General features: G+C 39.9%; 1 protein-coding gene across 1 annotated transcript in view; it reads right to left on the bottom strand.

Moving 5' to 3' along the window:
• Positions 1 to 663: 663 nt before the first annotated feature.
• Positions 664 to 27939, bottom strand: part of LOC124594437 (active breakpoint cluster region-related protein) — a 112095-nt gene continuing 84819 nt past the window's right edge. The window contains exons 13-16 of the mRNA XM_047132844.1: positions 25000 to 25166; positions 11487 to 11626; positions 6635 to 6878; positions 664 to 4010 (exon numbers count right to left, since the gene is read on the bottom strand). Of these exons, the coding sequence (XP_046988800.1) occupies positions 3815 to 4010; positions 6635 to 6878; positions 11487 to 11626; positions 25000 to 25166 (747 nt within the window). The 3' untranslated portion in view covers positions 664 to 3814. The remainder of the gene's footprint in view (positions 4011 to 6634; positions 6879 to 11486; positions 11627 to 24999; positions 25167 to 27939) is intronic.

Here is a 27939-nt window from a genome sequence, read left to right as displayed (position 1 = left end):
CCTCAAGGTGGTTTGCAGAATATGGAGGTTTCATTTTCTAAATACATATAAGCAATTCACTCTCACAGTGATGAAATTCTTCAATTACCAGTCAAGTTTTGATGTGCAGAATTTTGATTAGTTTCTACCAATCTTTTTTTTTTTTTTGTGGAATTATTGGCATCCTGTAACTGCATCATGTTTCATAGATTCTGATTGTACACTTTCCTTTGAGAGGGAAGATCACTGCACCAATCATTTTCTCTCAGAAGTGTCCCAATTAGTGCTCGGGAAAGTTGGCACTACACAATAAAAATGTATTGTTTTGTTGTTTGGACACCTAGAACTGAGCAATTCATATCTTTATCCAGTTGTTAAATAGTAAAATCTTGAAATGTGAAATAAATTTGCTGCAAAGAATTACTAAGCAACAGAAGAAGAATACCTATTTTAGAAACAACTGCAACCGCAACATTTCCTTTACTCTTTTATGTTTTCATTTCTCTCTTGGGGAGATACTGTATACGAGTTTTTAAAAGTAGTACAGTTTTCAAAACTCCAATTTGGATCCCACTTTTTTATGTGCCTATTATCAGCCTCTGACATATCTTTCACCAGTCTTTCTTCTTATATCGCATACAGAATAAACAATTAGGTTCGTCTGTGATTAATAAAACAGTTCAATGAACTATTGATCTATGTTTATTCACAGCTGCTTTCTTTTGGATACATAACATCAATAAAAAAAATACAATATATAAAAAAAAGCTTAAGACTCACAACATATTATATATGTGCACAAAATGTTCTTTGCATTTATGGATTAAACTGCCTTTGGCATACCTCTTTATATCACAAAAGCTACCTCCAAATGATGGATGATTTTTGGGAATGTTACATAACTGGAATCACATGATTCTATTTTCGTAAACATCATAAAAAGCACAAAAACAGTATGTAATGATAATTGTAACAATATTGGTCCCTTAATACTAAGTTTTTTTTTTACAGGGACAATCATAAGCCATGATTCCACTGAAAGATACAAATAAAGCAACTAATAGACACAAGTAATTAAATGCTTCTCATGTGTTCTATTAATTTACTGCTGAGCTGGAAGAGTCAACTAGATGTACAAACACTGCCAACAAAATGGCTGACTATACAGGTAACATTTTACAATGGTAGTAAAAAATTATGTGCCACTAGTTTTACATTAAAAGCAGAGCGACTGGAAGAGAGTGAAGTTGTTCAAGATTGTCTGAAGATTGGTAACTCAATTATTTGTATTCCAGAAGGCACTACTCAACACATCTCTCTTCACAGGTATTCAGCCTCTGGCACATAGCAGAAACTGTACCCTGCAACTCTGTGGCAAGACTTATAGATACTCAGACAAGATTAAATACCCTTACAGTCTATTTGAGACAAAATGTCTGTTACTATAAAAGGCTGCACTAAAGCATCACAGACATTACAAGAAATTAAAAGTCCAATATTAACAAGAAAGGCAATTTAACAGAATAATTATGTACACGTTAATTTCACTGGCATGAATGCAATAGTTCAGTATGGCATTTGTAGGATATGAAATTTTTCGAGAAAACATAAAATAAAAACAATAAATGAAAAACCATTAAACGAATTTATCCTGAAATGAATAAATATTCACAGAGCTACAACAAAGTGAAGTTTACTAAGAGTTTCCATCACCTAAAAATGAGAAAAGTACTGTCCCTCAGTTTGATAGAAAAAATATTATTCCACACACAGTTCATTTAACTTTTTCCTCTTAGTCATACATGTGGCTGCAGCTTTCAAACATAACATGTAAATTACACTATTGCAAGTTATGCATTGGTGGCTATATTTCTAGCCAATATGCTTGTTGGGAGAGGAAAATAAAATGCTCCATGAAGTCGGTTTTCATGGATGTGATTTGTTTTCGAATCACGTAATCAGCTCACACACTCATTCAAACCATAATATATTATAATGGTCACGCATTCTCTACACATTTTTCCTAATATTAAACTCAAATGTATCTGGTTGCAAGATGTCTACAAAACAGACTGGTAAGTAACAAAAAACATCTGCTTCCAAGTATTATATTCCATAGAGTTACTCAATACAGTTTCAGACAACTGCAATGTTGAACCCAGATTTTTAAAATTAAATCAAAGATCTAGTATTATTGTAAAGTTTATATATTGGAATAATTTTCAAATTCATTAAACACAAAACTGTTAAATACTGTGGTTATGTCACAACACCCACAATAATATATTATTTACATTTCAACAAAAATTTGTTTTATTTAGAACAGTCTTGCAAATGGCAGGATATAGTCACATCAGAATCATTATGTTTTTCTGTATATCTAGTAAATTCTACTAAATTCAGTAGTAGAACAGATAAAGATGATCAAATGCATTCCACAACAAAAACCAACCTAAAACCAGTAAAAGGCCTTATTTAATTATTCTTGACATGTTAACACTAAATTGACAGGCTTGCGACTGCATTTTGGGAGAATCCAATAGAACAACTGTAGCACTGATATTATATTACTTGTTTACATTAAGCTCTTCAGCCTGTACCTTTCTTTCATTGTCAAACCAATCAAATGTACAAAATTAAATCTAATCATGAGTTTTCATGTGACTCAAATACTCTTGTTAGCTGCCTGAGTGTTAAAACTATTCTTTTATGTGTTGTTCTTGTTTGTTGGTTTGCACCCCCTTCAGTACTGATTTGTTCCCCAGCTCTGGTGATACAGTAGCTAATTTCATAGTACTACACATCAAACTGCAACATACCAGCAAAGTTTTATGGTTATCCATTATTATGAATACCAACAGTTTTTGCCTGGCAACAAGTTCCCATTCTCCTCCTACTTTAATAATTTCTTTAGTACTAAATGATCAGCACTGCTGTTATTCATCATGAATGAAGTCTCCATTAAACATTCCAACATTAATCACTCCATACTATTGGCTAATGTATAATATGTTACAAGAGTTCAAATATGATCTTCGTATGAAAGTTAAGACTTCACATCCTCTTCAATAGCTCCAAAAATAAAATTTAGTCGACCAATCCATTTTTCAATATTACCAACATGTCACAACAAATATTTTTAAAAAAATGTTGGTGTATAATCCACAGTTTTTGTGCTAGGGCATGTACTAAATTTTCAGCTGCAGCCACACTAACTGTTGCTCAATATCTCACATTGGTTGTCAATGTGATGTGAAGATTTTTAAATCCTACAAAAAAGTCACAGTATAAAATGGTATCCACCAAATTCAGAAGACATGTGGAAGAATGAGAGAGGGGAAACCTAACAATCATTTCATTTCATATTTTGAGCTTGTCAAGCAAACTTCCCCCATTTTCTGTTTACATCTTCCCATAATTATAAAATGTTACATATAAAGAGATACAAAAACACATATATACAGTAAACAAGAAATCAAAATTATAAGTAAAAATACATTTTGAAACATAACACAGATTGTCATCCTCATTAATAAATTACTGCTTACAGAACATACAATTTAAACAGCTACCACTCTGTCTACTAATAAATTTTTGCTCTGGTACATGACTAGATCATTCAAGTAATTACAAGTGTATAAACAGCTACTGTATCTATTTACTTATTATTATGTTATGATTATCTGCACCGCAATCACAAAAAGAGTTCCATATACAAAATACATGTGTACTATATAGAAATTTTTATACAAATATTTATGGAACATTATATTGCAATAATTACAAGAATTACATCTTTCCATCTGACCCGTAGTTATACATCTAAACAAGCACCTCAACTTTGTGAGAAGTCTTTAAGAAAATAATACAGTATTCCAGCTTGTGCCATGACATCTACTGTACTAGCTGCCAATTGGTCCCTCTGTTTGGAAGACTCAGATTTAGCTGAACCAGGTCGAAGCAATGTAGGTCCAAATACTGTAGCAAGATTATGTAGAGACATTTTGTTCTGGCTTTCATGCTGATTGATCCTTGAAAAATAAATAATTATAATTATTTTTATTGCATCTATAAAGGTAATTAATTACAGCTACTAATGTAATTGGTCTTGCATAAATGTACAGAGTGCAGACTTGCTATGTTTTGTTACAAGACCAGTGACATTTTAGAAACTATTTCATGATGAACACAATTAGGTTCCAGCTATGAGGTTGACCCACACTGAGTGACTCAAGATGTATGAGATGAGACGAGGCAGGAGGGGTACAGTGTGGGTGCACCCACGCACGTGCAAATTTAAAATAATAACCTTTCAAGAATTCATTAAGTAAATTACTTATAGCATGAGCAAAACTAAATTATTTAATACTGTAAACTGATAGCTTAAAACTAAAGCATGATTTCAGTTTTATTTTTCGGCCCGGCATAGTTTAAAATTACTTTGAACTGCCAGTCATATCGCAAACAACACAGGTACACTTGTATCAGAAAAAGAAAGTAAATGGAAGCTAGTTGTTTATGGGGCAACTCCCAAACAAACAGTCAGTCAGCAAATGTGCTTGTTTGTGCCCCCTGTTCTCTTTATCATTTTTGTATTCCCCTACCAATGCAGTCAGTCATTTGGGGATGATGCTTGCAGCATATAATGTAACTGTAGTGATTTATTTTTGTGGTGTGTTTTGTTTCTCTGTATGGTATATTTATTTTATGCAAACAAACGTTTGAAATTACACAAAAAAAGTTTATTCTTACTGGAATCCGTGTTCAAAATTGTCAGAATGTCAGAAAAAAGAAGCTACAATAACTGGATCAGAAGGTTTGAAAAGAAAACATGTAGCAAATGGAGGAGATGGGAGGGGAGGAGAGGAGAGGAGGCAGGAATGGGTGGGGGTGGGAAGCTAAGCTTCTAGCTGTGATTCAAACTACTGACAAGCAATATTAAAATTTTGATTGTACTGGTCCATACTACAAGTCATTAGCTTATTTCTGTGTAATTCACTTTAAATTACATACAATTTATTTACAAAGTACCAACTATGGCAATGTACTAAAAATGAATAAAATAAACTATTTAAATAAACATTGTTGGACATGTCTTCTCAATTTTTTGAATTTTGTACCAGATTTAATTATTGAGTTAGAAAACAATTAAAATTTTAATTGTCTTTGTAGTACGAATAAAATTTCAAAATCAGAGGAAAGTGATACAAAATTTACTGGAAAACGTGGAAATATCAGACAATTTTCAAATCATTTCTTTGCGGCCACTCTGCTCCTGTACAGCCTGGCTACATGGGGATGGTGTATCTGCAGTGACAACAATTACCATTTTGAGTATTCTGAAGGTCTAACAAAGGCCTTCACAAACAGACCTAGTCTAAAGATTTGCCCCCTTTGTCACCCAATACCACCACAGACTGGAACAAATGAATGTCATGCTTCATTAGGGCTTTGATTATCTATCACCATGCCCTGAAATGGGGAAATCCTACCCAAGATCCTTCCCACCTCTCTTAAAATGGTGTTCCGTCACCAACCCAACCACCACAATGTACTAGTTCATCCCCATGCCACTCCCATCCACATCAGATGCGAGGCAACCCATGAAAACAGCCACATCATGTACCAGCACTGCTGCAATCATTGCACAGCTTTTTACATTGGTATGGTGACCAACCAGCTGGCCACCAGAATTTAAGATCACCACCTAACTGTAGCCAACAGCAAAGTGGGCCACCAATGGCACAACATGCAGCTTCTTGATTTCAATGGCTGCTTCACAACCTAGGTCATATGGATTCTTCCCTCCACTAAGAGCTTTTTTGAATTGTGCAGATGGATGAATGAATGAATGAATGTCGTGTGACTAGGGCCTCCCATCAGGTACACCATTTGCCGGGTGCAAGTCTTTTGGTTTGACGCCACTTCGGCGACTTGCGCTTCGATGGGGATGAAATGATGATGATTAGGACAACACAACACCCAATCCCTGAGCAGAGAAAAATCTCCGACCCAGCCGGGAATCGAACCCAGGCCCTTAGGACTGACATTCTGTCGTGCTGACCACTCAGCTACCAGGGCGAACAATTGTGCAGATAGGAGTTATCCTTACAACATAGTCTGCTCTCCTGGAATTATCCTGGCTTCAACTGATGGCATCTACTGACCTGACACCCTCCATCCAACAATTTCCAGTCTCTTTGTTCCATCTAATCCTGCCATTATATGTCACTTCACCCTCATTGTGCTTCCCCTCTCTGCTTCTCACCTTTCTTTTCGCCATTTCCAGCCACCCCTTCCATAATCTCTCAACACTGTGCCTGGTAGCCTTGCCCTGCACACTCAGCCATACAGAGCTCTCCTCTCCACCCACCCATACACTGCCATCCCTCCCCCTTCCCTGCAACATTCTGGACCGATGATTTTGTTCAATGTGACAGTTGCATTCTGGCTGTAGTGGAAAGAGATAGTGGTCATGGGTGCTTGATGTGTGCTTAGTTGTGTGAATAAGTGTGTGATCCCCCCCCCCCCCCCCCCCCCAAAGAAGGCTTTGGTGAAAAGCTCAATGCGTAAGTCTTCCCGTTCTGGCTGTCTGCAGCCAAATTTGTCATCTTCAGCCAACCTTAAAGTTTACAACCACTAAAGCTAAACTTACTTCATGAGATGAGCAAGTAGAAAATGAATAATCTCCTGGTTCTGCTGAGGCAAGAGCGTGAAACATTGTCGTAAAGCTCGCTGCTTTGCTTCGTCATTAGTACCAGTGTTAAAAGCTTCCAAAAATTTTGGATACAGTTCATCGGTAAAAAGAGCCTCTGGAAGTTCACGTAGGTACAATTTCAAAATACCAGTGACTGAATGAATGTCCACTTCCTTTAGCAGCTGTTCAGCTTCATAAGAATCTGAAAACAAACAACAACGACAATGCTATCAATACATGTACCAACAATGAGCAAATTAATGTATCAATGTACTTGAATTTTGTTTGGCTATTATATATATACAGGCCTATTACAAATGATTGAAGCGATTTCATAAATTCGCTGTAGCTCCATTCATTGACATATGGTCACGACACACACAGATACGTAGAAAAACTCATAAAGTTTTGTTCGGCTGAAGCCGCACTTCAGGTTTCTGCCGCCAGAGTGCTCGAGAGCGCCGCGAGACAAAATGGTGACAGGAGTCGAGTAAGCGTATGTCGTGCTTGAAATGCACTCACATCAGTCAGTCATAACAGTGCAACGACACTTCAGGACGAAGTTCAACAAAGATCCACCAACTGCTAACTCCATTCGGCGATGGTATGCACAGTTTAAAGCTTCTGGATGCCTCTGTAAGGGGAAATCAACAGGTCGGTCTGCAGTGAGCGAAGAAACGGTTGAACGCGTGCAGGCAAGTTTCACGCGTAGCCCGCGGAAGTCGACGAATAAAGCAAGCAGGGAGCTAAACGTAGCACAGCAGACGGTTTGGAAAATCTTACGGAAAAGGCTAAAGCAGAAGCCTTACCGTTTACAATTGCTACAAGCCCTGACACCCGATGACAAAGTGAAACGCTTTGAATTTTCGGTGCGGTTGCAACAGCTCATGGAAGAGGATGCGTTCAGTGCGAAACTTGTTTTCAGTGATGAAGCAACATTTTTTCTTAATGGTGAAGTGAACAGACACAATGTGCGAATCTGGGCGGTAGAGAATCCTCACGCATTCGTGCAGAAAATTCGCAATTCACCAAAAGTTAATGTGTTTTGTGCAATCTCACGGTTTAAAGTTTAAGGCCCCTCTTTCTTCTGCGAAAAAAACGTTACAGGACACGTGTATCTGGACATGCTGGAAAATTGGCTCATGCCACAACTGGAGACCGACAGCGCCGACTTCATCTTTCAACAGGATGGTGCTCCACCGCACTTCCATCATGATGTTCGGCATTTCTTAAACAGGAGATTGGAAAACCGATGGATCGGTCGTGGTGGAGATCATGATCAGCAATTCATGTCATGGCCTCCATGCTCTCCCGACTTAACCCCATGCGATTTCTTTCTGTGGGGTTGTGTGAAAGATCCAGTGTTTAAACCTCCTCTACCAAGAAATGTGCCAGAACTGCGAGCTCGCATCAACGATGCTTCCGAACTCATTGATGGGGACATGCTGTGCCGAGTGTGGCAGGAACTTGATTATCGGCTTGATGTCTGCCGAATCACTAAAGGGGCACATATCGAACATTTGTGAATGCCTATGTATGTGTGTACAAAGCATTGTGAAAATATCTCAAATTATAAAGTTATTGTAGAGCTGTGAAATCGCTTCAATCATTTGTAATAACCCTGTGTGTGTATATATATCTAAAAACAAAGATGATGTGACTTACCGAACAAAAGCGCTGGCAGGTCGATAGAAACACAAACAGACACATACATACACACAAAATTCAAGCTTTCGCAACAAACTGTTGCCTCATCAGGAAAGAGGGAAGGAGAGGGAAAGACGAAAGGAAGTGGGTTTTAAGGGAGAGGGTAAGGAGTCATTCCAATCCCGGGAGCGGAAACACTTACCTTAGGGGGAAAAAAGGACGGGTATACACTCGCGCGCACACACACACATATCCATCCACACATATAAAGACACAAGCAGACATATGTGTGGATGGATGTGTGTGTGTGTGCAAGTGTATACCCATCCTTTTTTCCCCCTAAGGTAAGTCTTTCCGCTCCCGGGATTGGAATGACTCCTTACCCTCTCCCTTAAAACCCACTTCCTTTCGTCTTTCCCTCTCCTTCCCTCTTTCCTGACGAAGCAACCGTTTGTTGCGAAAGCTAGAATTTTGTGTGTATGTTTGTGTTTGTTTGTGTGTCTATCGACCTGCCAGCGCTTTCGTTCGGTAAGTCACATCATCTTTGTTTTTACATATATTTTTCCCACGTGGAATGTTATATATATATAATAGAGGGAAACATTCCACGTGGGAAAAATTATATATAAAAACAAAGATGAGGTGACTTACCGAACGAAAGTGCTGGCAGGTCGATAGACACACAAACAAACACAAACATACACACAAAATTCAAGCTTTCGCAACAAACTGTTGCCTCATCAGGAAAGAGGGAAGGAGAGGGAAAGACGAAAGGATGTGGGTTTTAAGGGAGAGGGTAAGGAGTCACTCCAATCCCGGGAGCGGAAAGACTCACCTTAGGGGGAAAAAAGACGGGTACACACTCGCACACGCACACACACACACACACACACACATCGATCCACACATATACAGACACAAGCTTGTGTCCGCATATGTGTGGATCGACATGCGCGCGGGTGCGAATGCACACCCGTCCCTCCTTCCCCCCAAGGCAAGTCCCCCCGCTCCCGGGACTGGAACGACTCCCCACCCTCCCCCCCAAAAACCCACACCCCCTCATCCCCCCCCCTCCCCCCCGACGAGGCAACAGTCTGCCGCGAAAGCCTGAACCCCGTGTGTATGCCCGTGCCCGTCCGTGCGTCCGTCGATCCGCCAGCACATATATATATATATATATATATATATATATGAATATAATAGAGGGAAACATTCCACGTGGGAAAAATATATCTTTTAGATATATATATATATATATATATATATATATATATATATATATAAAAAAAAACAAAGATAAGGTGACTTACTGAACGAAAGTGCTGGCAGGTCGACAGACACACAAACAAACACAAACATACGCACAAAATTCAAGCCCTCGCAACAAACCGCCGCCCCACCAGGAAAGAGGGAAGGAGAGGGAAAGACGAAAGGATGTGGGCCTCAAGGGAGAGGGCAAGGAGCCACTCCAATCCCGGGAGCGGAAAGACCCACCTCAGGGGGAAAAAAGGACGGGCACACACTCGCGCACACACACACACACACACACACATATCCATCCACACATATACAGACACAAGCAGACATATTTAAAGACAAAGAGTATATATATATATAAAAAAAACAAAGATGAGGTGACTTACCGAATGAAAGCGCTGGCAGGTCGATAGACACACAAACAAACACAAACATACACACAAAATTCAAGCTTTCGCAACAAACTGTTGCCTCATCAGGAAAGAGGGAAGGAGAGGGGAAGACGAAAGGAAGTGGGTTTTAAGGGAGAGGGTAAGGAGTCATTCCAATCCTGGGAGCGGAAAGACTTACCTTAGGGGGAAAAAAGGACAGGTATACACTCGCACACACACACATATCCATCCACACATATAAAGACACAAGCAGACATATGTGTGGATGGATGTGTGTGTGTGTGCAAGTGTATACCCGTCCTTTTTTCCCCCTAAGGTAAGTGTTTCCGCTCCCGGGATTGGAATGACTCCTTACCCTCTCCCTTAAAACCCACTTCCTTTCGTCTTCCCCTCTCCTTCCCTCTTTCCTGATGAGGCAACAGTTTGTTGCGAAAGCTTGAATTTTGTGTGTATATTTGTGTTTGTTTGTGTGTCTATCGACCTGCCAGCGCTTTTGTTCGGTAAGTCACCTCATCTTTGTTTTATATATATATATATATATATATATATATATATATATATATATATATAGAGAGAGAGAGAGAGAGAGAGAGAGGGGGAGAGAGAGTTGGTTTTTTTTTTGTTCAGACTTATATAATTATGAAATATCAACTACTAAGCACCGGCAAAGATAAGAAATGTAACAGTATTATAAAAAGGAAAGTTGCTACTCGCCGTATAGTTGCAGATAGGTACAACAATGAGACTGTCACAAATAAGCCTTCAAGCAGTGTGGCTTCAGCTGCCATAGACTGCAGCCACATGTGTGTGAATTGCATTTATGCATGTGCGCACGTGTGTGTGACCTATTTTTGACAAAGGCCTTGTTGGCCAAAAGCTTACTTGTTACAGGCTTTTTGTTTTGCCTATCTGTGGCTAGCATGTCCGCTATCTGGTGAGTAGTAACTTTCCTCTCCATAATATTGTTACATCCATCTCGGATTTTCCATTTCTTGAAAATAAGAAATGTGTTGTAGGAAAACAGAAATATTCAAATATCAAATTAATACTGTCTGAAGGAGGGAAGGTAAGGCAGGACAAGAGGAACATCAAAAATAAAGTGGTTTCACTCTGAAAGGACTTTTCTTTCAATTTTTGTAAACTCTTCATAACTCAGGAATAGTTATTGCTTTTTCTGTATACAAGGTAATGTATCTACAGCATTTCACAATTATGAATATTCATCATGAAGCCACTGTATTAAACTGAAAAGATAAAAAGCATTGAAGAAAAGTCATGAAACTACAGTGACTTCTTGTGAAATGTATCAATAAGAAAAAGTGGATTTTTAAAAAGTTTAGTAATCACTTTTATTGGCATAAAATTGCATTTATACACAATCAGCTATTTTTATATTCTTTTCATCTTTAAAATATTTGCCTTATCTTTATGTTCACATGAAACCAACATCATCCTTCAAGAACAGAATTCTCGCTCTCTGTTTTGCTCCTAGTTTTATCATAGGTTATACTTACTGGTTTCAAATGATTTTTTCAGCTTGTTGAGATCGGAAGCCGAGCCTGAAACTCTATATATCCCAACTTCATTCATTCCCCGGCGTTCGACTTCCCTAACACAGGACGTCATTATGAAAGGAACAGTTCTCTTCTGACGCCTGAAACAAAATCACTATCTATTAATACAAGAAAGGCACGCAAGGATCACATATTGTGTAATACTGCTAAACTGTTATATGTTACAGAGAATGCTGCATTCTATGAAACAAAAGTAATGATGATAACATAACAAAAGCCATCTTAAAGACTGACTGCAGGAAAACACATTTATATACCCAGAAACAGTTTAATCTTCTGCACTGAACCTTGCAGAGAAGCTTTTTTTCTTATGATTAAGTTAAAGGAATACATCACACACAAATAATTATGCTTACATTAAACAACTACGTAGAAACCTTCTTCCTGAAACAGCCGTTAAATAGATGCAAAATTTCCGGATGTACCTGTCATCCTTAAAGGCAAGTACCAACAGACGTGAATATTATCAAATCATCAGTTTAATAGGTCATGGTTGCAAAATACTGACATGAAATACTCACAAAAAATAGAGACTGGCCTCAGGGAAGATCGGTTTGGATTCTGGACAAATGTATGAACACGTGAGATAATACTGACCCTATGACTTATTTTAGAAAATAAACTGAAGAAACGAAAAAACAAAATTTACAGAACTCATAGATTTAGAGAAATCTTTTGAATACCACAATTCAATATGCAGGCTAGGGTGACAGGTTGAGTCAAGCAGAGTGGACAGAGGGAGGAAAAAGCAGAAGGGCTGAGGAATGGTAGTTGATGGCTGGGAGGGAGGCTGCAGCAAAGAGAAAGGGGAGACTGTTGGGTAGAGGGTGTGGGTGCAACTTGTTAGCGAAGACTGACACCGGGATGATTACGGAGGTCAATCAATGTGTTGCAAGATAAACTGCTATCTAAGCAGTTCACAAAAGATGGCGCTGGGGGGGAAGAAACTGGATGGCCCAGGTTGTGAAGCAGCCACTGAATACAAGCATGTTGTGCTCAGCAATGTGTTCTGCCACTAGGTGGTAAACACTGCTGTTGGCTGCAGTTTGGCAGTGGCCATTCATTCAAGTGAATAGTTAATTTTTTTGGTCATGCCCACATAAAATGCTGTACAGAAACTGCAACAGAGCTGGTGTATGACTTGGCTGCTTTCACAGTTGGCCCTGCCTCTGATGGGGCAGGGTGAGCTAGTGACAGCACTTGGGTAGGATATGTCGAGTTGGTGAATCAGGCGGGTACTGAATCTGGGTCTTCCACAGGAATATGACCCTTATGGCAAGGGGCTGGAAGTGGGAGTGACATAAAAATGGACCAGCAATGAGTGGGTACGGTTGTGGGTAGAATGTCTCTGTTTTCCAGCCATGATGGTAGATCGTGGCAGAAGGAAAATGTCAGCAATGCAGGGTCTGGGTTCTAAAGGGTGATGATGGCCTTCAGTGGGGTTAAGACAGCTGTTGATGAGTATAAATCGTTATCTGCTTGGATGCTGTACAGTTGGCTTCAGTGAGCTAGTGTTCATATAGCAGCTTATGCACTTTTCATTTTGTGTCTTTGTTTATTAAAATTGCTTACAGCACCATCTAAAAGGACAGTGGAGCTTATTTTTGGTTTCTTGTTTATCAATTAAAGATGGATAGGCACTGCGCCTGTTGTGTACGGATGCAGGGGGAATTGGCCACTCTCCATAAACAGTTGGAAGCTGTGTTGGCCGCAGTCTACAGGCTTCAGGCTGCTGCTCTGGGCTGCAGGAACATTGGGGTACTTGAGACAAATGCTGTGGCACCTCTGGAGCCTATAGTGTTGTCTGGGATCCATGATATGCATGTCCCCACCAGCCGACTGTTACCTGACAGTGACTGGCAAAGAGTGGCGGTGTTGTGAATCTCTGGATGGAAGGCAAAAGTGGGTACTACTTCTGTCCCCTCACATCTTCAAAACAGGTTTGTGGTGTTGCCTGCTGGTGAAAGTAGATCGGACTCAGCACAGAATGCCTCACCTGTTGGGACTGGGGTCAATCTTCCCGAGAGGTCTCGACAAGGGCAGAGGCTGGGATACCTGTCATTGTGGGCTCCAATGTTGGGCAAGTGAGGGGTCCCCTCAGGAAAATAGCGGGCATGTCGAGAAAGAAGGCCAGTGTCCATTCTGTTTGCCTGCCAGGGAGTCTCATCCGAGATTTGGAGGAGACTCTACTAGCAGCAACTGATCACAAAGGGCGCACCCGGCAGCAAATAGTGGCTCGTGTAGGCATGAATGATACTTGCCACCTTGGTGCAGAGGGCAAGGTGGCTGGCCCATTTGGTGAACACAACTAGCCTCACCTACAGGGCAGAAACGGAACTATCGTTTAGCAGCATTCTTCCCAGAACTGATCACGGTCCTTTGATTTGGAGCTGAGTGGAAGATCTAAACCAGAGGCTCAGACGACTTTGCGATAATATCAGATGCAAATTTCTCAATCTCCACTATCAGGTGAAGAATTTTAGGATACCCCTTAATAGGTCGGGCATGCACTACACACAGGAAGTAGCTACTAGGGAATGGGAGTATGTGTGGTGTGCAAATGTGGTTTTTTTAGGTTAGAGAAATCCCTCCACAGGCCTGAAATTATGCCTTCTGAGTCCAGAGAGAGAGAGAGAGAGAGAGAGAGAGAGAGAGAGAAGCATTAGTCATAGCAGACTGGAGTAAGGAAATGTTTATATAGCATTAGCTAACTGCAGAAGCATCTACGGAAAGGTTCTGGAACTAATCTCCCTTATAAATGGTAATGATGTCCACATAGTACTTGGGACAGAAAGCTGGCTGAAAAAAGAGGTTAGCAGGAATGAAATTCTAAATTTCAATCAGAATGTTTACTGCAAATATAGGTTGAATGTTAGTGGTAGGGGTGTGATAATATAATAATAATAACAATAATAATAATAACAGTATGATAATACATAGTGAGACTAGTACACATTGTTAAGGGTGGATCAAACGTGGTCATTGGACACTGTTACAGACCCCTTTCCTTAGCAACACCGACAAAACAGTGGAGGGGAAAATTTTAGAATATTCTGCGTACATTTCCTCATAATGTTATAGTTTTAGCTGGAGATTTTAACTTACCAACTTCAGACTCGGAGATTCAAATAATTAGGACAGGTAGTCAGGACAAAGAATAATGTGAAATTGTTCTAAGTACCTTATTGCAAAATTACTTTGAGCAGTTTATCAGGGAACAACTTATTAAGATAACATCTCTTAGATCTGCTGATGACAAACTTTTTGACTCGGTTAGCACAAAAGAGGGAATCAATAAGGTCATTACAGCATTTCAGATTATCTGACAAGTCATCGCAAAAATTTCATTTCATTCACTGATAATGTTAAGCATCAATGGGCAAGATTTAAAAGCACTGTACAATATGCTTTAGACACATACATCATGAGCAAAATTATGAGGGATGGAAAAGACCTACCCCTGTTTAACAACCATGTTAGGAAGCTGCTACAAAAGCAAAAAGTGCTTCAGTGCAAATTTAAATGCAAGAAAAGTGTCACATATAAAAAATAATTAAATGAAGCCAAAATTAGCATAAGGAAAACTATGCATCAAGAATCAACGAATACAAAAGTAAAAATCTACCTATCAACTTGACAGAAAATCCTAAGAAAGTCTGGTCTTATGTTAAGTCAGTAAAAGGACTGAAGTCATACTTCAAGAAACTCCGTGACCATAATGGCACTGAAACATAGACTGACACAGAAAACGCTGAAATGCTAAATGTCCTTTTTCCAAAACTGTGTCATAAAGAAGATCACACTGTAGTTCCTCCTTTAAATAATCACATGAACTACAAAATGACATATCGAAATAAGTGACCAAGGGATAGAAAAGCAACTGAAATCACTCAACGGAGGAAAGCCACTGGACCTGATGGGATACCATTTTGAATCTACACAGAGTATGTGGGGGTGGGGAGGGGGGGGGGGGGGAATTTTGCATCAGTGAACCACAGGTCTCTTGAGGAGTGAAGCATTCCTTACGTTTGGATAAAAGCACAGGTCATTCCCGATTTCAAGAAACACTGTCGAGCAGATGCACAAACCTGTGGGCTTATAGAGACCGCGCAAGATACGGTGGCGGTGGCTGATGCAAGAGACCAATTTTCATACAAAGCACTGGGTGAGTTTGTTCAGAAGGGGAGGCCAACAGTGTTTGCTATCTTTCGGACAGTCAGCAATGACAGGATCGAGACACATGCCCTGCAGTCTTTCTCAAATGATTTACAGAAACTATTTGGTAAAAAATTGATTTTTGTGTTGCTTATAGCTTTATATATCAGGTTAGTGATGTGTTCATCATTTTGTTAATGGTCATACCATTGTGGTATTTATGTGGAAGTAAGGCATTGCACAAAATTCAAAGAAGTGTGAATTGAAAAATAAGGGTCGCTATTATTTTGTGTTTGCTGCATATTACATAATATGTTGCTGCATATGAAATGTAGCTAACATTTGAACTGTCCTTTAGACTTTGATGGAAGTCCTTATCAGTCACCAGTCTCGAACATAGCACACTCATTTGTCAGTGCACCCCACCGGCAATAAATCCAAAGAGAAATATTCACAACATTTACAACATTTCATTAACGGTTTGAGATATCGAAATGGGATTTTGGCAAATGACAGCACACAAAGAAGAGAGTACTTTTCTACATGGTTATTATGCAAAACTTAATTATCTACCCTCTTACTCCAGCAACTACTGACTTTTTTGATGAAAGAATGTAAATCAGGGTGTATACGCAGACAAGGAAAAAAATTTCTCTGATTTCCCGGTCAAAAATACACTTTCTCCCAGGTGAAAATACACTTTTTCCGTGCTAAGTGACAGTATACTTCCTTTGAATGGTTATGATTTTATACACTGGCTTAGAATTTCTCAGCTCTTTAGAAAACAAAACTCAGGGGGAAAAAAAAACATGTTTTGGAAAGATGTTTCCTGTGCAGCAACATAGACACAGCGTATTTTCGTATTACGAAAGTATAAATTCTAATTCCACCAAGCACTGCATGTTACTTTTCGAAGCATTTAAATTGAGTTTGCGATGCGCTTCTGTAAGCCGGTCAGAGCTTATGTCATGTGATCTCACCAGCCAATGAGAGCGGGTATTCAGAGCATAGGACACATGATGTAGTCAGCTGATAGCAACATTACTGTTGAGTAGTGCGAACACACAAATAGGAGAAGTTAATGGTTTCAATTAATGTATATAGTGTTGCTACAAGAAAAGAAAAGCCTTCACATATAATATTGGCCTTGAAGATAAATAAGCTGCAGGAGAAGCTAAGCCCTCACATATAATGTTGATGTTTTCTGCATGTGTTACACTTTAAGATATAGCACACAAATGTGCCACTAACATTTTTCACAACGACGTAAATGTCTGATATTCTGGGCTCAATATTCTTGTCCTTCTTGGTTGTCCTCAAAGAGTTGATTTTTAAATGAGAGTCAAACGCTCTGTGATTTAGGAAATTCATCGTACCTTTTCGCACATAGTTCATCTTGCGTAAATGGAAATTTACTTGGAAAGTAACACTTTTCAAACAACCATTCACAACATTTTCCCGCAACCTGTTAGAAATAGGTTTGTTTCAGCCATTGACAGAGAGCGCCAGAGAGTGCACAACGAGATTTGACGGCAAACCTGTGAAGACTATTTACAAAAATAATTTCACTGTTCTGCAAGGCGATTAATGGGTGACTGTCAGAGAGGTGGAAATAAAATAAAATCTGAAACTAATAACACTTTTAGCCTTCTGTAATTATGTGAATGTATTTTATTTCACTTGGTAGCTTGGGGCCACAGAAATCTGTTTTGTTTTCATTTGATGTGAGAGCAATAAACGAAGAAGAAACAGCAAGATCACTAAACGAAAGTACTGGTCACATGGAGACTACCTACCTCCCCATTACAACTCAGACTGCTTTGTGCATCAGCCTGGATCTATGATATTTCCGAACTGGGGCATTACTGGATAATGCCACCCCCCTCCCCCCCTGAACAACCTCAGGTCCCTCTGTAAGATCCGTTACTGGGCAATTACAACTCCCTACACCACACCTCCCAAATTGAAAACATGACCCCCACCCCAACACCTGGAAGAGACACCAGACACAACCTCCAAAAATTATCAAAGTTAATGCAAAGTTTCAAGTACCACTGCCCATCAACAACTGTCCTACCCCAGTGAAGCCCCCATCAACCACTACCTTTACCATCTGCTACATCCAACAAAACCCAGCACCTAAACAAACCGAAGAGACTGTTGTGTCAATATATCCACAAAAAACCTCAATCTTACAGAAGTTACTACTCTCCTTCTCCTGATCTTCACAGTGGAAACACTTCTTTGCTACCAATCTCTCCAACCAAAGTTAACCTAGCCCCTACACTGACCCTTGCCTCTCCAACTTTGCACCACCATCCAACTGCGACTCTCCCAGTCTCCCATGTAACCACCACTTGGTTACCTTCCAGGAATTACTTATCTGCAATTTCGTCTCACTGTCTTTCCCTAGATTCCTTCCCAAGAACACAAACTCTCAACAGAACAGAAAACAGCCTTCTGCAGACACTGATTTAAACGTCCTGCCTGCAGACAAAGACTCCACCACTGTTGTGATGAATCACAATGACAGAAGACATCTGCCAACTGCCCGACTCCTCCACATACAAATCCTGCTATAGTGATCTCATCCCAGTAGTATAACCTCCAATTCCCACAGAAATCCTTAAACAATCCCTGCATCATTTCTCTGAATCCCGAGCCACCCCATCCACCCACCCCCCAAGCGCACGCACACACATCCACCTAACATCCACATGCTTCCCAAAATTCATAAACATAACAATCCTGGATGTCCCGTTGTAGCTGGTTACAGTGCTCTCTCTGAAAGAATCTCCACTCTTGTAGACTAACACATCCAACCAATTGCTTGCAGACTTGCCTCTCATATTAAAGGCAAGAATCACTTTCTTCACTGACTCTCAGCACTCCCACCCCAATATTTCTCACTGTCAATGCCACCTCCCTATATTCTTACACCACCCACACCTGTGGCTTTGCTGCAGTTGAAACTCTCACAAAAGTACTTGTCCTTTGAGGGGATATGATGTACAGGGTGTCTCTCGAAAGACACCAGCCGCTGTCACCGCACCTGACCGCTGCTGCGCCTGACTCTTGGACACTAATCTGCTGGTAGTCACCTGCACGTGCACTTCCCCAAGTTAAGAGCAAACAACATTGCCATCGGATTAACTTGAGCTTACCTTTATATATACAGCATGTGTTTAAAATAATGTCCTTCTGTGGTAAGAGCAGTCTGACATATCCTGAACACATTAGCAAGCACTCAACGAATTTTGGCTGCTCAAATCTGGGAAATGACTAGCCAAACCCTGTCTTCCAACTCTTCAAACATGTGGGGATTGGTTGCATACACCTTTTCTTTTAATGTTCCCCAAGGATAAAAATCACACAGATTTAGATCTGGGGAACGAAGAGGCCAGTCAACTAACCTACCAACAAAAACACTTTGTATGAAGATATGTTGTCTCGCATTGTACTGCAAGAAATAACCAAAAATCTTTTTGTTAGGTTTAGTTCTTGGAAAAAAAAAAATAGAATGCAGTGTATTGTTCACATACCTGTCAGATCATATTGTTTCATGGAAAAAGATAATTTGTCTTGCACTAATTGCACACCACACTCCTGTTTTCACATCACCCCGAACTTGTTGATGTAATTCATGAGGATTTTTGGAGCTCCAATGTCAATTCTTCTGAGAATTTATGTACCCTGACAAATGCAGCCATGCTTCATCAGAAAAAGAAAGTGTCAACTTCCCCATCTTGCACAGACTGTAACAGCCAATTGCAATAATGGCATCAGGCAACAGTACCCAGGTTCCTCAGTTGATGCACTAGCATTACTTTGTATGATTTCAATTGTGAACAGATGCTCTGGACACACCAGTCTGAAATGCCAAACAACGCAGAGATTTTCTTGGACTTCTTTCCAAGGCCTCCCCAATCTAGTCTAATTCATTTTTTGTTAAAACACTAGTCCTCTTGGCCTTTGTTTGTGTAACGCAGATCCAGTCTCTTGAAATTTCTCCTCTAATATGTGCATCGTCAAATCACTGGGAACATGCACACCGGGAAATTTTCTTATGAATTCAAGTCGACATGCCACATACGATCCTGTTTTACCATAGTTCAACACAAGAAACACTTGTTGATCCTTTGTGTTTACATGCCAAATGGAAATTTGACAGGAAACTCAAAAAACACCCGAGCACTCAGTTGCACAGTGTAGATGACTGAGACACGGTGTTTCTGTCTGAGCACTGGGTCCAGTGGCATACTGGCAGGGGAACCCCTAAACTCTGCACGGTTGCAATAATGATGTCCAGCAACAATATTTGAAGCGATTAAACTTGACAAAAAAACTCAAGGGAAGCACCAGTACACTCAGCCACATAGTATAGGGGGCATGCGCAAAGTTGTTGCTGTCCGAGACCTACGCATAGCAAATGTGCTGCGCAGAGCCTCCCTGGGCGTCTTTCGTGACACACCTAGTATAAACAATTTCACAGTAAGGCCATAGCCACCCACATTGCACCCTCCTATGCCAATGTTTATAGGTGATCTCGAGGTAACCTTCTAAGTTCCCAAAACCCCAAGCCCCTTGCCTGGTTCAGTTTCACTTATGATACTTTCATGATCTTGACCCAGGGCCAGGACACCCTGCCCCATTCCTCCATAGCCACCAGTTTCTCTCCCACTCGTTTCACCTGGTCCTCCTCAGCCCAATGTGTAACTTTCCTGCATGTTGACCTCCATTCATACCTTTGTCTCTATAAAACTGCACTAACCACCAAATGTAGATAAATTTATAAAGCTTTCATCCCTTAAATCTGAAAAAGTTGATCATACGCAGTCCAGCACCCCTGCCCTGGATGGCGTACATGCAGTGATGAGAATTACCTTGCCCAGTATGTTGAAGGTCTCGCCTAGACCTTCACAGGCAGGCAATATCCTCAAACTACTTTGCAAACAGATTTGCTGTATCACAAGTTCACACATCTCTGTAATGCTCCCACTACCCCAAAGAACCAGCTGCAAAGGAGCAATCCCCTCATCATGCAATATCATCCTGGACTGGCAGATCGGAGCAACTGAACCACATCCCTCACAAGGTCTGTTATTGGGCATCGAAAAAAGGGAAATTCTATCCACAGTCTTTTCCACCCCTTGGTATTCTGCTGCCCATTCAATCTTCACAACATCTTGGTCCGTCCTATGCCATTCCCACTACCAGCTCCTTGCTGCCTGGGCCACACCCCATGGAAGACCCAGGTACAAGACCTGCCTAATTCACTCACCCACTACTACTACTCTAGTTCCTGTCACAGGCCTCTCATTGTCATCTAGTGGTAAATGGCAATACTCCTCAGAAGCACAGTTCTGCTTCCTTTCATGTAGTGAACATCATGTGGAACACGTACAGCAAGGTGCACTTGTCGTTGACATGCCATAACTTATTCATTATTTGTTTGGGTGATTAGAAATTACACGTAAGGCTGGTAACAAATCTCCACTGGTGAGGAAGAGATATAACTGTTTACAATCATAACAAAATATTTCGACACATTACCTACATTTCACATGCAGCAATGTGTAATTTAAAGAGCACCAACCAAGAAGTACCATCATTTTTCATAAAAGTTGGTGAATTTGCGAGATTCTTAAAACAGGAAACAAACATGGGCACGATCTTCTCGTGAACTTAAAAACAGAAGATGGGTGGGATTCAGACACTCATTGTGGATGACTAACGATTTCAAGTGATTTCTAAATATGGTTGGGGGTCATATTTGAAACAAAGGGGACAATTCTCATAGTGTGAGGAGCAATGACACCAAAAATCAGTTGGAAACAAGAGATCACCTCATCACCGACTGCATAACACATCAAGTTGCGAGCAGACAGTGTTTCTCTATACAGCAATAACACAAAAAAGGTGCACAAAAATGGTTGAAATGGCTCTGAGCACTATGCGACTTAACTTCTAAGGTCATCAGTTGCCTAGAACTTAGAACTAATTAAACCTAACTAACGTAGGACATCACACACATCCATGCCCGAGGCAGGATTCGAACCTGCGACCGTAGGGGTCGCTTGGTTCCAGACTGTAGCGCCTAGAACCGCACGGCTACTCCGGCCGGCAAAGGTGCACAAACGGCTGAAAATGATATATGGCTCCCTCAATGAAAGATCATCTTTCAGCCTTCCTTTTACTGACAATGAGGTCGAGAAAGCCAGTGGATGCGTAAAGCTAAGGGAAGCAGCAGGGCTAAATGGGAGTGTTCCAGAATTTATCACCCACCTTGGCAAAAATGGAAGAAAATGGTCCACACGATTTCACTCACAAGGGGAGGCCACGACGTTTGGAACGCGGATTTACTGCAAACTTCGTACACTCATAGTACTCCATTAGGGCAACAAAATGTATAAGCAATAGCGCGTACTTCTCAAGTGTTGTTGAGAAAATCGCAAGATAATTTCAACCGTCAAATGTTGTCAAATATATACACCTGTGCGTGGCCATTTTTACCAGGAAGCACCAGCAGCCGAGTGGTTAGCGTTCAAGGCCCGTAATCGCTGGGTCGCTGGATCGAGTCCCACTAGTCAGTTTTTTGTTTTTAATTTCTAACACAGTAATTTTCTTTACTATTTATAATTGATGTAATGGGAAAAATACGTGTAATCGGACGAATTTTTGTTAAATTTACAGTGTCACTTGGCACTCTACAAATTTTATTATCATAAATAATGTAATATTCATAACTACTGACTAGTAAACGACCAAACGCATAAAGTGATACTGAAAATGTATGCTTGTCCGTGTCTTCAAAATTGTTCGTATTTAATCGAAAGAGAACAAGAAATTGCTTCTCGTGAAGACGCTATTAAAATACACTCGATACTGCATGACCAATGATCAGCGCCGATATTTAAGGAAATGCTGCGTTATGCATGGTTTGCTTCCAAATTATCAGCTGAAACAGAGGTTTCTGAAAAGGTTCAAGGTTTGTTTTTCCACGGAAAACCTCAAAACACCTTGCGTGTGCGGAAACCTAGCATTTATTCAATGCAGCTGGTGCCGTTTAACTTTGTTTTTATGTTTTTACGAAAAATACCATCCCACAACTTGTAATCGTAATGTCGAAAGTGACGATTAATTGTACACCTTTCGAAAGCTGTCTGCCGGTCAAAACTTGGAGGTAACAAGTCGTTTCGGGCTCCTTCCAGGTATAAGGGATTGCTCAAATCACAGACAAGCATACATTTTCAGTATCACTTTATGTGTTTGGCCGTTTATTAGTCTGTAGTTATGAATATTATATTATTTGTGATAATAAATATTTGTAGACTGCCAAATAACATTGTAAATTTAATAAAAGCTCATCCGATTACACGTATTTTTTTCCCATTACAACAGCTGTAATATAAATAGCAAAGAAAATGACTATGATAAAAACACACACACACACACACACACACACACACACACACACACACACACACACCCCTGATGAGTGGGACTCGATCCAGCGATTACGGGACTTGAACCCTAACCACTCGGCTGCCGGTGCTTCCTCGTAAAAGCGGCCACGCACAGGTATATATATTTGACGACCGAAATTATCTTGCGATTTTCTCAATAACGCTTGAGAAGTATGCGCTACTGCTTACACTTTTGTTGTCCTAATGGAGTACTACGAGTGTAAGAAGTTTGCAGTAAATCCGCGTTCCAAACATCGTGGCCTCCCCTTGTCAGTCTACTTGAGCAAAGGTCACATACCAGCAGCTTTTAAGACAGCAAAAACCCTTGCAACCCTCAAACCAGGGAAACTGAAAGACAATCCGTCAAACTAATGCCCAACTGCCTTTCTCAGTGTCTGTTATACAGTGCTAGAAAAACTCACCTACAACAGGATTTACTGCACAGTGACAGTAAAGTGCCTTTCTACCAAGCAGGCTTCAGGCAAAACCTCAACTACTGTGATCAAGTACTGGCAATCACTTCTTATATCAATACTGGTATCCATAAAGGACTAAAAACTTCAGCGGTGTTTGTGGATCTGACTGCTGGTTATGATACAGTGTGGCTGGCTGGACTAATGCTAAAGCTACGGCAAATTGTATGTCACTTAAGGCTAACAACACTGTTGTCCAACAATGTTGAAAAACCAGTTTTTCTGAGCACATCTTCATAACAAAATGAACAAGTCATATACAATCACGAATGGTCTACCTCAAGGATCTGTCCTAGCCCCACTGTTGTTCAGCCTGTACGTACGTTACATGCCAGAAACTGTATCCAAGAAGTTCTGCCATGCAGATGATACTACCATTACATTACAAAGCAAGCACTTGGAGGATGGAGAAAACATGCTCACACAAGACCTGAGACTCGTTGGTGATTATTACCGACACTGGAGATAGTGTCCCAACCCTACAAAAACTGAAGTGACAGCTTTCCATCTCAACAACGTCTTAGCAAACCAGCTGCTACAAGCCATTTTTTGTAATAAAATGGTTCACAACAACACTCACTCTAAGTATCTCAGATCACACTGGATTGTTCACTACATTCAGGACTCACCTCATAGCACTTGCAGGAAAGTTAAATACCATGACCAACATTATCCAGGAACCAGCTGGAACTTCTTGGTAGCTTGAGATGACACTCTCTGTACTGTGACCTTGTCTCTCTTATATTCTACAGCTGAATATTGCACACCATATGGTACAAGAATATGCATTTCAGCAAGATGGATGTTTACAGGAATGATACAATAATACAACGGAAATTCCACAACAGACAATTAACACCTCATCTACACATTAATGTTATGTGGCATACAAAAGAGTAAACTTATTACTTTCTTTCAATTTAAGCACACAAACTTATATATGTAGCTATGGAGGTGAGTGTCTGGGTCTGGGTCTCTCTCTGTTTGTGGGGCAGAGGGGAGGGAGGGACAGCATGGAGCAACAGAAACCCGAAAGCCAGTGCACTTACCCAATTTCAAAGTGAGTATACCATTCACCAGTTCATCAGCAGATGAATTGTTGCTAATCCAAAGATTATTCGTGATACAAAATATTATTTAATGCATTCAATTTTTCTCTCCCCATTCCTCTTACCTTTCTGTTGCAATCTTTCACTCTCCCAACATCGAAAGCTACACTTTTCATGATGAATCATCAGCTTTATTTCCTTAGAGAGCTATTCTTCAATACCGCACTTTTGTATATGCATCTCATCAACTGCTTAAACTATGTATTACATTTTGAAACTATTTATTTCTTCTTATTAAACAATGACTTACTTGCAAACTTGTTGAATTTTAGCCCCAAACAGTCCTGAGGTTTTTGCAGCAGGAACTCTCCTGAGCGTTACCTCACTTGGCACAAATTTTAATGATATTTTTAAGGTACAGTTCTGAAGGGGCATGGATTTTGCAACCTGCTGATCCCCTAACCATGATCTGCTTAACTGGAAAGTAAAGTAAAGTTGACATCATTAGTATACTAGATAATGCATTATTTGCACATGATAAGCCTCCGCAATGGATACACAATGATAGAAATGATGTACTTAGTGAGAAGGAACAATAACTAAAAAAGAATTAAACAGATATTTCAAAGACACATTTCACTTCTACATACCTAATTACACACGTCAAACAGAATGTACAACTAACAATAGCACATACTCCAAATTTTGCATAAGAAATGATGAATCACAGGCTTCATATAACAAATAAAAAGTTAATAGCAACGTTAAAAGAGCACAAGTCATGTGGCAGCCTACTAATTTATAGGGTGAACAGCTAATACAATAAGGGACAAAACTGAGAAAACAGTTGGACAGTTCAAATAAAAGGCACGCCGAGTTAAAACTGAGGCTGACTGCTTCAGAATACAGTATTTGCCCTGCTTCTTAACTACAGGATACAATTCACATAGATAGTTTGCAAAACTGAAACTTTATCTTTTTTCCTTCCTGGTAGTGGGTGCATACATATCTCTGGATTGTGTCGTATGAAGACTGGTTCTTTATGTTTTCAATGTTTCAACTGATGTACAATTTCAATTTAGGTAATGCTAGTAAAAATCATTTAGAAATTCTCCAGGTAGTAGTAATCTAATAACCAGAGTACGATCTTACATTAAAAATATAAAAACTTGTGGAATGTTAATTTCCAAACTTTAGATTTTCATATAATTTGTTCTACTAGTTACATTTGGCTACTCACAACCTCATATACATTTCTGAACAGCTTCTGTAAGAAGCTCTCTTTTTTTCAAATGGTACCTTTTTCACCCCATGATATAAATGAAATTACGTCTACATCTACAAACATACTCTGGAAACCACAGTGAAGTGCATGCCAGAGTGTATTTCCCATTGTTGTATCAGTTGTTCGAAATTACTGCTACTTATGATGCCATTAAGATCATGCCCCATTCACACCCTAACAAGGCTGTGTATAGATTAGAGATATTTTTAAATAAAAGTGCTGTCTCGACATTAAAGGGAACTAATTTATTAATGTCCATCAGCTGATCACCATCTCTCCCACTTCCCACTTCATCATAACGGAACAAACACCTTAACCCATAGTGTGGGCTTGCCACTCCAACAAGAGCTGTCAGCATCTAAAGTTCAGTGTTATCTGCTATTGGGTGGACTGGCAGGATGCAAGTCACTGCATGCTGTCTACAAATCTAGAATGCCTCAGACTGGAATGGACACAGGAAGTGTCACAGGGATATCAAATAGCAAAATGTAGACTTATGAATCCTGCTCTGCGTCATCCTCATGATCTTGAGAGCTAAGTAAATATCCCAAACTCCACGGGAAACAACATTCCACCTACATGTCAAAAGATGGTTGTGGAAGCATGGCGAGATCTTACAACTATAGAGGACTGGCATTACCCACCAGCCATCCACCTTGGGAAACTCATGTTGACCAAAGCAGAATCAGAATGGCCAGATGGAGATTTGAACTGCACTCCTCCCAAATGAAAGTCCAGTGTCTTAACCACAGTGATCATTAAAGTGTTGAGTGTTGGAGAGGAGGCAGAATATGAAGAAGAAAAAAGAGGAAGAAGAAATGGAGGGAGGGTGGCTGCTTCCTGAACCACTGAACTTGCTTAACAGATTGTAATCAAATAGACTATTTATAGTCTGGGGAGAATGTGTTTGAGTTTCATTGCCTGAATAAAGAAGGCACTTTAAGCACAAGACTCAGGACAGATTCTATTAACAATGATAAGAAGACAAAAAAATATGCAAAGGAATAACAGATCATGTGCCAGTCGGAAGTGGCAAGAATATAAAAACATCAGACATACTAAAAAGATATTGCTCACTTGCACGCAGGCACTACAATGTAATCAGCACAATGAACCATACTATGTAACATAACTACTCATTATTGCTCTGAAGAGAAATTAGATTATGATGCCTAAGCAAACATGGCAACTTTCTTGTGCATCCATGTCAGTCAGTACTTCCTACTAAGGTTGAAAATGATGCTCTGTCTTTTAAATCATTATTTCAGTTTACATTATTGATTAATAGTAATAATAATAATTAACCAAACAAATTGAGGAGGATTTCAAATGATATGCAGGTACTGAATTAATTTAATAATTGAATGAGGTAATTTGGTCCTGTACACAATAATTATTCCTTAAACAAAGAACTGGCATAACTATAACTGGGTGTATACATGGGGCGGGGGTCCCGGATTTTTCCCAGATCTCCCAGTTAAAAACATACCTTTTCCATGATAAGCAACAGTGTACTTTCCCTCAGAGTTGTAAAAACATCAACCCTTCGAATGGTAAAGGTGTCATACACCAGCGAGAATTTCCCGGCACTATAGAAAATGAAACTCAGCCACAAAAAAAAGAAGTTTTGGAAAGATCTTTCGTGTGCAGCAACATTTATGCTGCAAATTTTCATATTACGATGCACTGCATATTTTTGTATTATCAAAGTATTCATTCGAATCCCACCAAACAGCAAATTTCTTTCCAAAGCACTGAAACAGACTGCAATCCACTATTGTAAGCCAATCATATCTCATGTCACGTGAACTCATCAGCCAATCATACCAGATATTCAGAGCATAGGACACGTGACGTAGTCAGCCAATAGCAACATCATTGTTAAGTAGTGTGAATGCACAAATAGGAAAAGTTAGTGGTTTAAATTAATGTATGTAGTGTAGCTACAAGAAAAGCTAAGCTCTG

This window comes from Schistocerca americana, chromosome 1 (assembly GCF_021461395.2).
Source record: "Schistocerca americana isolate TAMUIC-IGC-003095 chromosome 1, iqSchAmer2.1, whole genome shotgun sequence".
In the NCBI taxonomy this organism is placed as follows: domain Eukaryota; kingdom Metazoa; phylum Arthropoda; class Insecta; order Orthoptera; family Acrididae; genus Schistocerca; species Schistocerca americana.
The sequence above is the reverse complement of the archived record's forward strand: the minus strand, read 5'-3'. Positions and strand labels throughout refer to the sequence as shown.